Genomic DNA, 15,668 nt, shown 5'->3' with positions numbered 1-15,668 from the left:
GCAACGTAAAGCGGAGTGATTTAAACAAGGGACTACTTTCCTCCTTATAAAGAGATACAATGTTTCCTTATATGGTGTTGTCTCTCCTTATTTGGTGAGTCACTGCGTCGCCTATGGATTGGCCAGCGACTATCCGGAAAGCGCTGCCATTGGCTAATGGAGCGCACTCATTAGAATAAATGCCAAAATGATTACGCTCCTGACGTCAACCGAGAGACTTTGAAAATCACTTTTTCTATTTCGGATAACTTTCTGTTTGTGTTCTAGTGTGTGGGTGTTCTAGTGTGTGTTCTAGTGTGTGTGTGTGTGTGTGTGTGTGTGTGTGTGTTGGTTGTGTTTGTGTGTTAAGGCAGTCCTACTTGCTATTTTAAGTTGTACCAGCTTTTGAGCTTTCCTATACAAGATTGGAGGCATCTCATTAGACATTATGAAGTAGGAAAGTCAATGACATGAGGTCTACTTTAGAGACGCTTTTATCCAACTCACGACTCACCATTTAGACTGAGGATTCAGAATGTAAATAAAGGATGGAATGATGCTTTAAAATGAGTTTCTTATACCAAAACCTTACACAAAATAAATGGTGTACACCTAATGTATAATATATAATAACATCCACTGCTGTAGCTATGTTCTAGTTAATAGGCAAACAAAGCACTAATTACCTTGACACAGGTCTGCTCTATGTGATGAGTCTATAAAAGCTTTGAAGAGTCAATGGAGTTACTTTAATTTTCATATGTTTGGTGGATTCCAATGGTCTATCTTACCTTAAGAGAGTAGACGCTGGCTCCAATGTATTCCTCCTCAAAAGTTGTTATTGTCTTTTCTCCAATAGGGTTGCATAGTTGTTCACTTTACCCGTTGAATATTGTAGAACAATGTCATGCAGTCAAATGAAATATGTTAATCAGAGCCTTTAAAATACACACTTCAATGCTTTTTGTGTGAGTGACTCCACGATAACAGCATTTCCCTGTCTGGGCTGTTGAGGTGCGGATGTATCCATGCATATATCCCCTTTCTCTCAGGGACTTGGGGTGAATATACTTTGTAATGGGCAGAATCTTCCATCTAAGGCCTAGTGATGGTTTTTCCAGGCTCCAATATAACTCTTAATTTGCCTTTTTCTGCATGGGAAAATTGCATGTAGTCCAGTTGGTGCCAGCTTTGACTTTTTTTTTTATTGGCCATTTATGGCAGCAATTATGATAAAGGTTTAGAGATACAGAGAGTCTGAACTGAACGCAGTAGGAAGAATACATTTGCGTGCCAATTATTTTTTTTATAGCCAGCCGTTATAAACGTACCTCTAAAGTTTGAGTGTACCACGAGTGGATTGTAACATAATTAACGGAATAAGCTTCACCCGACAGAAGAATCCACACCAAGGAAAGTACGCCATGGTTTAAAAACACTGTGAACCTTTATTGACAGCAGACCGTCTATAACAGGATTACTGTGAAACATTTGCTGAAGCGGATTAAAAAAAGAGGTCTAGGTGTGAGTGCCTAGTGTTCATATTAAAAAAATAAACAAACTTACATTAAAAAGTATAAAAAAAACCAATAGTTTATAAACAGAAAAGAGAAGGCCATTCGTTGCATTTGATTAGATACTGAAAAAAGTCAGACGCGCATGGAAAACAGGTAAGATAATCCTTCATTTACCAGGCACTTAACATGAATACTGACAGCCAGCAGTCACTCTCTGGACCTCGGTTCTATGTGTTAACATGTTTTAGCCGGTTATCTAACTCTCCCCCAAACCCGATGGAACACGATACTGAATACATAGCATGACTACGCTAACAAGTGTCCAAGAGTACCTTTTTCTATTATAAACACACAATACAAAAAGAAAAAGACCGGTCCTTCATTATAAATAAACAGGCACCGTGTCCTACGCATACAAAATGAAAGAGATAAACAGGGCAATTCTTTTGCTTTTTTTAAGTGAAGTTAGTGCATGGCTTCTACGTTATGCACACATCTCCGATGGGGATGGTCCACTCTGCAACATTGCACGACGATATAGTCCAGATCGCAGTGTAGGGAATCGCTGTTGGACCAGGATGGGGACTATAGCGTTGATAGTCTGCGTTTGCCCTGCAGCAAGTGATAACGTGACGCATGAGCTCAATGGGCAACACTACTCCTAAGTCGCCGCCACAAAGCACCTTAATCCGATTAAGGTGACACAAACACTGACACACTCTCTCATCCTCTCAGGGTCTTACTTGGCTAATAGACGTGATTTTAATTTCCTGATTGAGGATCGGAACATTGTCTGTTAAGTTTTGTTTACGACAACACACACACGGACACACACGGACACAGGACACACACACACACACACACACACACACACACACACACACACACACACACACACACACATAACACAGAACAGTGCCCCCTGCTGGACAAACAGGTCATGGTTAGTTATTGTGTTTACAGTCACAGGAAGTTGTGAAGGAAGTTGTCCGGAAGAAAGCCAGTATAAACCGCACTCTATCTCCATCCATTTTACACTCATGAGTTCCTTCCCCTCTGCGGTATCCTGAGAAGGCCGAGTGCAGGGAGTGACCGCCCTTACACAGCCGGCCATCCAAAAATCAAAACAAGTGATGGCTATCATCCGACCCCGTGGCCTTATAATCAACGGTTTCTAAAACAGCAGTGAGAGGTCGCAGGTCAGAGCGGAGGCACAGGTACTCTTGCATGCCGCGTCGCAGAGTCTCTTGGACAGAACCATCCTTAGGGAGGCGGTGGTGGGGGTGATGGGGGGGGGGGGAGGGCAGGTTGTCCATAGGGACCAAAGAGTGTGGGGCTCTGGGGCTGTAGAGCGCTCTACATGCTGTGGTTAAGGCAAAAAGGGGGGGGAAGGGGTGGTTCCTCGTTCACACGGCTCATGACCAACGTCGCTCCTGCATGACCCACTACAAAGCACGGGTCGTTTCCAAGGGTCGAGCCAAACGTCTTCCACTGCAGTCCACACACACCCCGCGTTGTGAAAAAATACATACGAAAAACACACAACGGTGATGATGAGGATAATAATAATAATATAAAAACAACGGCCAAGAGTTCGCTCCTAGATGCCCATCCCTGAAATGTGTGACTAATAATCCAGCATCTGTGTTGTTGTTGTTGTTTCGGGGGTGCGAGTGTCGGGTGGGTGGGGTGGGCCTAGGCGTCTACGGAGGGTCTCCAGTCTCCCTCCCCCTCCCCCTGCTCAGACCTTGCTGTCCGAGGGCAGGTCTCCCAGGGCGTGGACGATGTCGGTGAAGGAGGGCCGCTCCTTGAGGCTGGGGGCCCAGCAGCGTGCCATCAGCTTGGAGATCTTGGAGGGGCAGCCCTCGGGGACGGGAAGCTTCAGCTTCATGCCCTGCAGACCTGGGGGCGTGGGACGTGGGGGGAGGGGGGGAGGAGAGGGGGAGACGTGAGATGGGTTGATGGCAGACAAGCCCCCGCATTCGAGCGGCACTACAGATCCAAGTTTGGGATGTCGCAAGAAGTTATAGTCCGGTAGCAAGGAAGTGGAGTATTATAAGGATGTTCATAATCTTTCATGCGACAGAAGAAGACATTTTTTGTGCACGAGTTGCGTTTTCAATTTGCTTTAGTTAAGTCAAGTAAACTGTATACATTTCTTCTGTCTCAAATTCTGCAATAGATATTTTATTGCGTTAACGCAAATGAACCCTAACCCTAAAAGTCACATCACCTTGGCAAAACATCAACGTCCACACAAACGTCACACCCGTATTCAAAGTCATTCTCTAAACACACCGACCGTGGCGTCAGTGCCAACACTGACCTTCCAGCACTTCGTCGTCGGCCATTTTGGTGTAGGGCAGCTCTCCGAGGCTGAACACCTCCCACATCAGCACGCCGAAGGCCCACACGTCGGACTTGGTTGAGAAGTCGTCCTCAAACACAGACTCTTGGGGCAGCCAGCGCAGCGGGATCCAGGCCTGCCGGTAGTGGTAGTACTCGCTGCAACACAAGACCAGGAGGTCAGTGAGGAAGCCAACTATGGCTGTTGCTTATGGAAGCTTAGTATCGTGTATCATCTTAGCCTAGCTATCCTTGTTGTGTACGGGAAATGGGTTAACTTGGCAATTGTAGGGTCAAACATTGATCGTTTCTTCATTCTTTCGTTCGGTCTCATTTGCCTGTCCTGTCAGTTTCCTGTTATTATCATCTTCTCCCTTACTTTCCTAAAATCACCCCTCTTACACACTTTGGTATAAACATAGTTTGAACATAGTACTTAGCATTGCAGTGTAGCATCTTATTCTATCTTTGTTGTATACGGGGAATGGGTTAACCTAGCAAATGTTAGTGATAGGCACTTGTCTATGAACATCCTTACTGTACCGACAGCGATATATTGCTGTTTCGCTTTCTTCTGACAAATCGACTTATTGTAAATCGCTTTGGATAAAAGCATCTGCTCGATGCCCTAAACGTTAAATGTGAATGGGACTCAGTGAAACACCACGATGTGGAGCAATTACCTCAATGTTGATACAGTGACAATCATCACTACATCAACAATCATCGAAGATCGTTGGTTTTGGCATGAATATTTACTGGGCAGATCAGGTCGATAACCATTAACATTATCCATTATAACCATTACTTCAAAATAATGATGAAATTCATTTTATTTTGTGCCATCTTCGGTCAGCATCGGCGTTGCTGTAAAAGCAGCCTTTAATACAGATCCTATAGCATATCTTTGCCTGGCTCCGAGAACAGTGACTTTCACTGCAGTGGTGCGGTCTGAACGGCGTTGCCTAGGAGACCTGTTATAGACGTCCTTGCTGAGCCCGAGGGCGGACACCTTGACGTGGCGCTGGCTGCTGACCAGGCAGTTGCGGGCGGCCAGGTCCTTGTGCACGAAGCGGTGGTTGGACAGGTGCTCCATGCCGCGAGCCACCTGGGCACAGATGGACACCTATGGGGGAGAGAGGGAGGCAGGGGGAGAGATGGGCTGAGTCGGGGGAAGACAGAGGGTAGGTCATGCACGTACACATACAAGCACACACACACGCACTCTCTCACACACACGCACTCACACTCAGGCACTCTCTCACACACACACACACACACACACACACACACACACACTTACTTTGGTCTTGGTGCTGAGGGGATGTGATTTGACTTTGTCGTCTTTGCTTTTGGATATTCTCAGGAACTGCTTCAAGTCTCCCTGATATACAAGAACGGAAAACAATTAAATCTGATGAATTCAAATGAACACCACAGTGTCTCTTCATAGAACCGCGATAGATTCATAACCATCCTTTGTCAATGTTGTTTGTCTGATTAATTCTAATATATTCAACTATTCTGCATGTGTTCACCTAAGAATGTGTGTGTGCAGGGGGGGGGGGGGGGGGGGGATACTGCATGGGCCGCTAAACACACTAGCAAAACGTTCTGGAGGTTCTGGCGTGCCTAACGGGGGCGTTCACAGGAGAAACAGGTTTTCAGGCGTTTTCTCGCCATAGTTTAAATTCATCTGGTTAAAAGGTGGGATTTGGATTTCTAGTGAATATCAGATTGTTTCGGACACTACGTGCGTCCCGCTTCTATACTGGGGCACGTAGGCTTCAATCAAAGTACATTTTTCTAAGCAAATGCTAATTTGACAAATTTGAAATTAGGATGGAATGTCTCTAGAGCTGGGCTCGATTACATTGCATACTCATTTAAAAGACACCATAATCAAAAGATATCCGGTATTCAATATTTCCCACTGGCTCCAATGTGTCAGATGCTGTAGTCTGCTATATTTATTCAATATTATTTTTCTTAACCCTTTGCCAGACCTCATCCCCAAGTCACTCCATCCCGCGACCTGTCCATCACACACGCCCCCCACCCTCCCCCCCCGGCGCTGTGCCTCACCAGGTCGCAGTACTCCATGACGGTGTAGTGGGGCTCCGCCTCGCGGCACACGCCCAGCAGGCGCGCCACGTTGGCGTGGCTGAGCTTGGCGAACATGTCGGCCTCGCGGCGGAAGTCCAGCTGCAGCTGCTCCTCGCGGCTCTGCAGGCTCTTCACCAGCACCACCGACTCCTCCTCGCTGCCCTCCGCCCGCGCCTTGGCCAGCAGCACCTCGCCAAACTCCCCTTTACCTGGAGCCCCGGGACACGACGCAGTATTGATCCTCAACCGATGATACTCAGGCTGTCCTACTCTATGACTCTGAGTAGCTAGGGGAGCGACACTAAGGCTGCCCTACTCTATGACTGAGTAGCTAGGGGAGTGACACTAAGGCTGCCCCTACTCTATGACTGAGTAGCTAGGGGAGTGACACTAAGGCTGCCCTACTCTATGACTGAGTAGCTAGGGGAGCGACACCAAGGCTGCCCTACTCTGTGACTGAGTAGCTAGTGGACGACACTAAAGGCTGCCCTACTCTGTGACTGAGTAGCTAGGGGAGCGACACTAAAGGCTGCCCTACTCTGTGTCTCTGAGTAGATAGTGGAGCGATACTAAGGCTGCCCTACTCTGTGACTCTGAGTAGCTAGGGGAGCAACACTGAGGCTGCCCTACTCTCTCCGACTAGGATCGTGTAGGATGAGATGTCTTGATTTTACTTTTTTAACTTTGGTTTAGTTTGCTTATCTTCTCTTTGTTTCGGTCATTGCTTTTTCGTTGTGTTGTTGTTTTTGTTGTCGGTTGTAAAAAGTTAGGCTTGAAACAGTTGAGCTTGCTTGCCATCAGACTTAAGATATGAATATCATGTCTTAAGACATAAATCTCAAGTCTTAAGAGATGAATCTCAAGTCCTAAGACTCCAGTTTAAAGTCTTAAGGCAGGTACCTCGGGTCTTGATACCTGAGTCTTTAATCTCCAGTTTTAAGACCGGAGATTAAAGTCTTAAGGCTGAAGTGTAAAGTGTTAAGACTTGGGTTATAAGTGTTAAGACTGGATGGAAAGGCCAAGTATTAACGTATGGATTTAAAGTCGTCTCGTACCCAGGGTGGTGATGGTGTTCAGGTTTGCCCGGGGGACCTGCAGCTTGTCGCTGCTCACGTGGCTGTGGCGTTTGTCGCCGGGCGCCGTTGAGCCCATGTTGGTGAGTGCCACCTCCTCCTGGATCTCCGTCGTGGTGTGGCCGTTCTGCTGCACGGCGCCACCTGGTGGGGTTGGGGATAGGGATAGAGGGTTAGCTCAACTCAAACCAACAGTTGGTTCATAATTCATTTGGAGCAAGATTTGCATGCACCCGTGTAAAAATTGTGTGAAAATGGTAAGTTGCTAATTATTTAATGAACACGTGCGATACTTCTTTGCCCTTGATGGTGTTGCGCTGAAGTGGCAGTGGTAATAAACAACATCATTTTTGGTACAATATACCGGGTGTTCCATCGGAGTCATTCTGTGGTGCAATACCCGAAACAGCCACTAGATGGCAATGTACACATTTAGGTTTTCAGAGTCAGCCATTGAAGGCACTTAACTCCCAGACTCCTCCTTCTAAAACTACACGCGGACTCACCATTGAGGCACTCCATCTCGGGCTCCTCCCCGTCCGTCCCCTTCTGGAGCCTCTTGGCGTTGCGTCTCTTCTTGCAGTAGAACATGAGGCCCAGGACGATGATGATGTAGGCCACCGCCGCCCCCACCGACCACCCGATGGTCTGGATCAACTTGTAGGGCGCCTTGTCATCGTGTTCCGACGAGTGGATCGGTTTCTCTGTCGGCCAATAGGGGGAGAGGTTAGAAGACGCCTAACTCTCCATTGGTTGATCTGTCAACCAATAGGGGGAGGGGTAAGGAGGGGTTTCGCTGTCGACCAATAGGGTGAGAGGTTAGGAGACGGGACGTTCAACGCCTCGTCTCTATTGTTTACTCTGTCAGCCAATAGGAGGAGAGGTTAGGAGACGGGATGCACGCCGAGTTCAACGCCTTGTCTCTATTGGTAACTCTGTCAGCCAATAGGAGGAGAGGTTAGGAAACGGGACGCACGCCGAGTTCAACGCCTTGTCTCTATTGGTTACTCTGTCAGCCAATAGGAGGAGAGGTTAGGAAACGGGACGCACGCCGAGTTCAACGCCTTGTCTCTATTGGTAACTCTGTCAGCCAATAGGAGGAGAGGTTAGGAAACGGGGCGCACGCCGAGTTCAACGCCTTGTCTCTATTGGTTACTCTGTCGGCCAATAGAGAGAGAGGTTAGGAGACGGGACGTACAACGCCTCTTCTCTATTGGTTTCTCTGTTGGCCAATAGGATAGGTAAGGAGAAGGGACACCCGGGGAGGTTAACGCCTCTTCTTGAGCGTGGATGATGATGATGATGATTTCCCTGCGTTTGGGCGGGAAACCCTGAAAAGATCTTAACTTAAAATGACAACAGACGGAGACTTAGATAAGCGTTGTGTTGGGTCAGGTATGACCCAAAACCTTTCCCTTTGAGGGGTTAAAGGTGAACTTGGCCCGTTGCCCTATCCCATGAGCACTCTGAATGCGTTGATTTGTGTTTCAATTGCTTGTTTAAAAGCGCGGAAATAAAGATGGACCAACTCTTAGGTCAGGCTCTTTCATTCCATATATCAACCACATCGTGTAGCACTCGGGAAAATAGGTGTGAAACATGGTTCAGTGTCAACAAGACTTAATCCCATCACTCAATGGGCTCTCGACATCAGGAAGAAAAGAGCGGGAGTAGGCTTGTCGAGTCGACTACATCACTGTGGAGGTACTCATGCGTTACGTCATTCTGACACAGACCAAACGTATGAACGTCTCTCAGACCGCCAGCCGTGAAGAGTCAAACCGAGTGCAGCCAAGTCAGCACATGTGTACGTAGGGGGGCCCCGTAGCGAACCCAGAGACCGTCGCACGCAACGAGAAACAACCGTGGCAATGCTTCCGCGGGACAAAACCGACACACACACACACACACACACACACACACACTCTAACGTCAGCTGTCTCGATCAAACCCAACACCCGAACAATGCCTCTACTGTCCTCACATGGGACACTACTCGAGACCGTGTGTGTTTGCGTGTGTGTGTTGGTGTGCGACTGTAATTTTGGGATTCAGATGTCACGCAAAGGGTGCTGGAGCCGGCGTCTAATCCCCTCACCCTTTGTGTCGGGCCCCGCACCGCGGTGGAGTGGGGGGTTATTAAGTCTGTCCTGATGGGTGACAGGCCTGGGGGGGGGGGGTGGTGTGTGTGTGTGTGTGGGGGGGGGGGGGTGCGTGAGAGAGGGCTAATAAGACCTTCTCTTCACCGGCCCGCGCTGGTGCTGACAGCTTAGATCTGCTGCGTAACAAGCTTGTGCGGTGATGACATGCCGACCTTATCTGTGTGTGTGCACGTGTGTGTGTGTGTGTGTTTGTTGGTGTGTGTGTATGTACGTGCGTGTGAGTGTGTGTGTACATACGTACGTGAGTGTGTGGATGTGTACGTGTTTACGTGTCAATTCACATTGGCACAGATAAAGGCCTACCATGCATCTGTTTTCGTGTGTTCATGTATGAGTGTGTGTGTATGTGTGTATAGGTGTGTGGTTGTGTGTGTGTGTGTGCGCGCAAGGCCGAGATAGAGAGTGTGTCCATTCATATTATCATACATAAATGCCTACAGTGTTGGTTTGCAAGCGTGCGTTTGTGTGCGCATGCATATATGTGTGTGGTCATGTGTGTGTGCGTGTATGCGTGTGTGTGTGTGCGTGCGTGACGGACTCACCCACGACGTAGAGCTGGGCCATGCGGTCCTTGATGTTGCAGCTGTTCCCGACCACGCAGCTGTAGCGCCCCGTGTCGTCCGTCCTCACGTCATGGATGACCAGCGAGCCGTTGGGCATCATCTGGAACCTGGGGGACGGGGGGACGGACAGAGAGGGGTGAGCTACAGGGTGGACCAATCAGAAGTACAGGGGGATTCAGCCGGGCCTGTGTACAGACAAGCTCGTCTATAGAGTGGCGGCAGCTGAAATGGATTCATTACATTCAGGGCATTTAGCCGACGCTTTTATCCAAAGCGACTAACACTAAGTATAATTTGTCAGAAGTAAGAGAAGAAACAACGCATCGCTGTCGGAGCAGTAAGGATGTTCATAGAACCAAGTGCCGAGCACTTGACATTTTTGGGTAAACCCATTCCCCGTGTACAACAAAGATAGCTAGGATAGGATGCTACACAATGCCAAGTACTATGTTTAAGTGCAAGGACGTACAACATTCAATAAGTACGTAAGAGGGGTGTGCGGATGTGGGGGGAGGTTATGCAGAGTCCAGGTCATAACTCTGATTATTCAGATGCATATTCTCCCATAGGATAGTTTATAATATCCATCTCATTACTGGGTGTATTATTGTTGTTGGCTGAGCTTTCTAGGGGACAAATACAAGACTACTATTACTACCGAGATATATTATTGCTGAACGTATAACCCATTTATCGAGGTGACACAATTAACGATGACACGTTTACATGATGAAAAAATGACAACCAAGAGAATGAGCTTTGTCTTCTGCTCTGCGTTCAATAAAGACCCACTCAAAGGCAAGCAAAACCCACACGCCGCAAAAACAAAGTATAAAAATAGACCCATCACAGAAACATTGTGGGTGACATTAAACGACTCATCTATTTAAAGCGAGCATAAATCAGCGACAAGAAGAGAGTGGCCACTGTGCGTAACCTAGCAACCACAATTGCTTTCATGTGCGAGCTGGTTTTGAAATTCAAGAGAAGGGACGTGCTGTTCAGCTAACCAGCTCAGATCACAGAAACATTTCTACTGTACTCTGCTACAGAGATATATGTTGTTTTTTAAATTGTATGTTAAATGTTACATTTTATTGTCATATTGTTTTAGAGTTTTATGTTATTTTTGTTATATGTATGACGTCTACTGCGTAGATGAATGATGCTTGCCAAGTCGTAAGAATTTTGCTGTGCTGAAGCAATTTGGTACATGCAACAATAAACACACTTTGACTTTGACACTTTGACACAGACAGGCTAATGTTCTGCTCAGCTAACCAGCTCAGGTCCTGCTCACAGACAGGCTAATGTTCTGCTCAGCTATCCAGCTCAGATCACAGGCTATGCTACATCCAAAATAAATGGGTAAAATGCCCAAAAAATGTAATCGCCCGCCCAGCTTATTGTTGTAACAACATGACCTTAGGTAGGCTCGGAATTGACCCTGCTCCTCTGAGCTTTGCCCTCCATCGTCCAGTTAGGTCTGTGTTCGACCTTTGCCGGGCCTTAGTGGGGGGTCATTACCTGGGGTCCTTGATGGTCTCCAGAAGGTTCTCTTTGACGAACCACTGGACGTGTGGCTCTGGGTCCCCGGTGGCCTGGCAGTGCAGGGTGGCGGTATGGCCCTGGTACACCGTGGTGTTCTCAGGCTCCAGCTTGAAGTGGATGAACACTGTGTGAGGGAGCGAGAAAAGTAGAAATGGGTGTTACCAACACACATGGTACAGTGAGAGGGCCACAGCTGTGGGAACACAATCTGAGAGTAATGGGACTGCGGTCCGTGTGCTGTGGTCGAATCTTTGACACTAATCGAAAATCAACCACATGCGCTTCATAACTCTCCCCATAAACACCTTGTAGCGCATTACCAGAGGAAGATCTGTTAACCAGCGCTGAAAAATGGCCTGCTCGTATCCCTCTCAAGATGTAAAAAAAATTAACATTATAAATCGATAATGTTGATATAGTTCAGAAATTGTTGACGTTAACCCTTGAGGTCCCTTAACACTATTTACATCAGCTCTGATGTCAATGTGCGGCCAGTGTCAAAGAAGGATGGATTCAAGCCTCAGCCTAGCGTATGAAGACTCGGCTTTTCCCCAACAATCTGATGCATTTAGAGGATTCAATTCAATTGGAGTTTCACATTTTAATCCAAGTGTAAAATAAAGCCGCCAACAGCTACACGCGGATTAGGGGGATCACGATTACGATAGGTGCACTCAGTTTACAGATTATTTTATTATTGACAGACAATTGAACAGTAGAAGGACGTTTAAGGCAGTCAGCGGTGCTAGCTTACCTGCCACACTGAGGGCCACGAGCGCGCGGATCTCCCCCTGCTGGTCGTTGGAGGCGATGCAGGTGTAGTTGCCGGCGTCGCTGCGGGTCACCTTGGTGAAGACCAGCTGGCCGTAGCGCGACTCCACGTGGGGCGGGAGGTCTCCTCCGTCTGCAGGAGGCGACAGAGAGAGAGAGAAGAGGCGGAGGTTAGGGGGTGGGGGTCGGTTGGGTTTGGGTAGGGTGTAGGCATCTGGTGTGTGTGCGCGCGTGCGTGCGTGCGTGCGTGCGTGCGTGCGTGCGTGCGTGTGTGTGTGTGTGTGCGCGCGCGTGCGTCTGTGTGCACGCGCTCACCTGCTTTGGTCCAGCGGATGGTGGGGTTGCTGCGGCCGGTGGCAGAACACTGGATGACCACCTCCTTGTCGAGCTCCAGGCACTGGGCGGTCTGCGGTGTCGGGGTGAACTTCAGCTTCTCTGGAACACGCACGCACACACCGTTTTAGACACACTCCTTCTCAATGTGTGATCCTATACATTTGTTTATTTTCTCTCTCCCCCTCATCAACCGAGAGGAGATGTAGGGAGGGAGATGAGGAAAAAAATGAGAAAGAGGAAAAGAGAGCGAGAGAGCGAGAAGCGGGGCAAAGTGAGTGACGTCTGACTTTAATGGGGCTCAGATACACCCGGGGAGAGCACAGCTGCCTTGTGGACACGCTTGCAGACACAATATGGCCGGCATGCCAGAGCCGTCCACGACAAGAGGTCCTCCGCTGTGGCGATGGGGAGCTAAGCCAGCTGGGGAATTTAACACCCAAGAGACTGATGAAGCTGCCTACAGTGCTCCGCCTTTATCCTACGATAAAGCCCACCCACTGACGCGACCCCCAAGGCTCCAGCCTATCACGGAAACATACACCCCAACAGGGTTTGTTTCCCCCCCCTTGAACAGTGGTCTTCTCTTCAATCGCTCGGGGTGCTCTTGACCCCCCCGTGGACCCCAGCCCCCCTCCTCCCCCCCAACGCTCACCCGACCGTCTCTTTAGTTCTTGAACAGCTCCTTCTTCCCAGCTCCTGAACAGGAACCTATTGTTCGCGATACACTCAGGGAAAAATGGCCACCCTTAGAAGTTCTGTGACGATGTGAGACCTCAACTAAATTTAGTTTTGTGTGCAGCACCTGGAGCAGACACAAAAGAAACTAGAACTGCAAGCAGTTATGCAGGGGTCCAAGAAGTGTGCATTTCGCCGGCACAACGCGACAAGAAATGTGCGTTTCGCCGGCAGAACGCGAAGCAAGTATTCAAAACGCTACCCTGAACCTGTGGATATAAAGGTTTTGACTGTGGGAGCTTCGGTGTGGGAGTTATAGCCTAAAACTCGTTTTCAGAACATTCCATTGGCCAAATAGGAGATAGACAATGTCGTCGTTTTTTGGCGCCGCCCTGTGGCGACATTTTCCAAAGACAATTTTCCTTTGCCAAATAACTCCCGCCCACATTAATAATTCTTGGCCATATTTTCTATATAGACTCGGGTTTGCCCCTTGATGGTTCCCTTATAGTTTGAAGAACATTCCTCTGGCCAATTAGAAGATATACAATTTCCTCGTTTATTGCGCCCCCTAATGGCGAAAAATTCCTTTTTTTTATTGAACGCCATTAAGGGTAACACCGACATGTGTCTAAAATTTGGGCTTGATCCGATGTCTAATTTTGGTATTTTTTGAATTTTTGCGTTTCGGCGTAAAACGTAGCTAATAAACCAATGTTCAAAACGCTACCGTTTCGTCGTCGAGGGTCGGATCAAAAAAGTGTTCAAGCATTCTTTGCGTGTGCGTCTGAAGATGCCGTGTGCAAAGTTTGGTGTCGATTGGTCTAGAAATGTGGGAGGAGTAGGGAAAAAACAGTTTTGCGGTTTTTGCGATTTTGCGAAAAAAAATTATAGACGCAAATGGGCGTGGCCTATGCCAAAAGATGCAGCAGACTCCAGTGCATATGTGCGTACAAGTTTTTGACTGTGGGAGGTTCGGTGTGGGAGTTATAGCCCCAAACGCGTATTCCTTGGTATAGCGCCACCTAGTGGCCGGCATGTCTGGATTTTGTCGTCTGCGTAGTCCCCACGGATCTGGATCTAGTCATGCAATTGGCGTGTCGGCACCATTTACGGTTTGGGCTGTGGGCACACTTTTAGGGAGGTAAGTATAATAACTAGAACTGCAAGCAGTTATGCAGGGGTCCAAGAAGTGTGCATTTCGCCGGCACAACGCGACAAGAAATGTGCGTTTCGCCGGCACAACGCGAAGCATGTGTTCAAAACGCTACCCTGAACCTGTGGATACAAAGGATTTGACTGTGGTAGGAGTAGCGAGAAGTCAGTGTAGCGTTTTCGCGGCTAAATTTTGTAGAAGGTATACAATTTCCTCGTTTATGGCGCCCCCTAATGGCGAAATTTTCCGAAATTTTTATCGTACGACATTAAGGTAAGCACCAACATGTGTGTAAAATTTGGACTCGATCCGATGACTAATTTTGGATTTCTTTGGATTTTTGATTTTCCACGTCTAATTTAGCTCATAAACCAATATTCAAAACGCTACCGTTTCGTTATCGAAGGACGGATCAAAAAAGTAATGCAGGAATTATTTTCGTGTAGGTCTGAAGATGCCGTGTGCAAAGTTTTGTGTCAATTGGTTGAGAAATGTGGGAGGAGTAGCGAAAAGACATTTTTGCGGTTTTCGCGATTTAGCGAAAAATATTCCCAGACGCAAATGGGCGTGGCCTAGGCCAAAAGATGCAGCAGACTCCAGTGCATCTGTGTGTACAAGTTTTTGGACTCTGGGAGGTTCGGTGTGGGAGTTATAGCCCCAAACGCGTCTGTCCTTGGTATAGCGCCACCTAGTGGCCGGCGTGTCTGGATTTGGTTATCTGAGTAGCGGTGCCGGACCTGGATCTAGGCATGCAATTGGCGTGTCGGCACCATTTACGGTTTGGGCTGTGGTACCACTTCTAAGGCGTATAGTATAATAATAATAATCCTTACAAAAACAATAGGGATCCAACCTGTTGGCTTGGACCCCTAATAATAATAGGAACTAGAACTGCAAGCAGTTATGCAGGGGTCCAAGAAGTGTGCATTTCGCCGGCACAACGCGACAAGAAATGTGCGTTTCGCCGGCACAACGCGAAGCATGTGTTCAAAACGCTACCCTGAACCTGTGGATACAAAGGATTTGACTGTGGTAGGAGTAGCGAGAAGTCAGTGTGGCGTATTCGCGGCAAAATTTTGTAGAAGATATACAATTTCCTCGTTTATGGCGCCCCCTAATGGCGAAATTTTCCGAAATTTTTATCGTACGACATTAAGGTTAGCACCAACATGTGTGTAAAATGTGGACTCGATCCGATGTCTAATTTTGGATTTCTTTGGATTTTTGATATTCCACGTCTAATTTAGCTAATAAACCAATATTCAAAACGCTACCATTTCGTTATCGAAGGACGGATCAAAAAAGTAATGCAGGAATTCTTTTCGTGTAGGTCTGAAGATGTCGTGTGCAAAGTTTTGTGTCAATTGGTCGAGAAATGTGGGAGGAGTAGCGAAAAAACATTTTTGCGGTTTTCGCGATTTAGCGAAAAATAT

At 47.7% G+C, this 15,668-nt stretch overlaps 1 protein-coding gene across 1 annotated transcript in view; it reads right to left on the bottom strand.

Annotated features, from left to right (window-relative positions):
- Positions 1–1,404: 1,404 nt before the first annotated feature.
- ptk7b (protein tyrosine kinase 7b) overlaps positions 1,405–15,668 on the bottom strand; it is a 72,640-nt gene continuing 58,376 nt past the window's right edge. Inside the window, exons 10-20 of the mRNA XM_030379218.1 lie at positions 12,384–12,503; positions 12,052–12,201; positions 11,274–11,421; positions 9,726–9,853; positions 7,528–7,725; positions 7,004–7,165; positions 5,928–6,157; positions 5,146–5,226; positions 4,817–4,968; positions 3,823–4,001; positions 1,405–3,398 (exon numbers count right to left, since the gene is read on the bottom strand). Of these exons, the coding sequence (XP_030235078.1) occupies positions 3,238–3,398; positions 3,823–4,001; positions 4,817–4,968; positions 5,146–5,226; positions 5,928–6,157; positions 7,004–7,165; positions 7,528–7,725; positions 9,726–9,853; positions 11,274–11,421; positions 12,052–12,201; positions 12,384–12,503 (1,709 nt within the window). The 3' untranslated portion in view covers positions 1,405–3,237. The remainder of the gene's footprint in view (positions 3,399–3,822; positions 4,002–4,816; positions 4,969–5,145; positions 5,227–5,927; positions 6,158–7,003; positions 7,166–7,527; positions 7,726–9,725; positions 9,854–11,273; positions 11,422–12,051; positions 12,202–12,383; positions 12,504–15,668) is intronic.

This window comes from Gadus morhua, chromosome 15 (genome assembly GCF_902167405.1).
Source record: "Gadus morhua chromosome 15, gadMor3.0, whole genome shotgun sequence".
Taxonomy (NCBI): domain Eukaryota; kingdom Metazoa; phylum Chordata; class Actinopteri; order Gadiformes; family Gadidae; genus Gadus; species Gadus morhua.
Note: the sequence above shows the minus strand (reverse complement) of the source record. Positions and strands in the feature narration are given on the sequence as shown.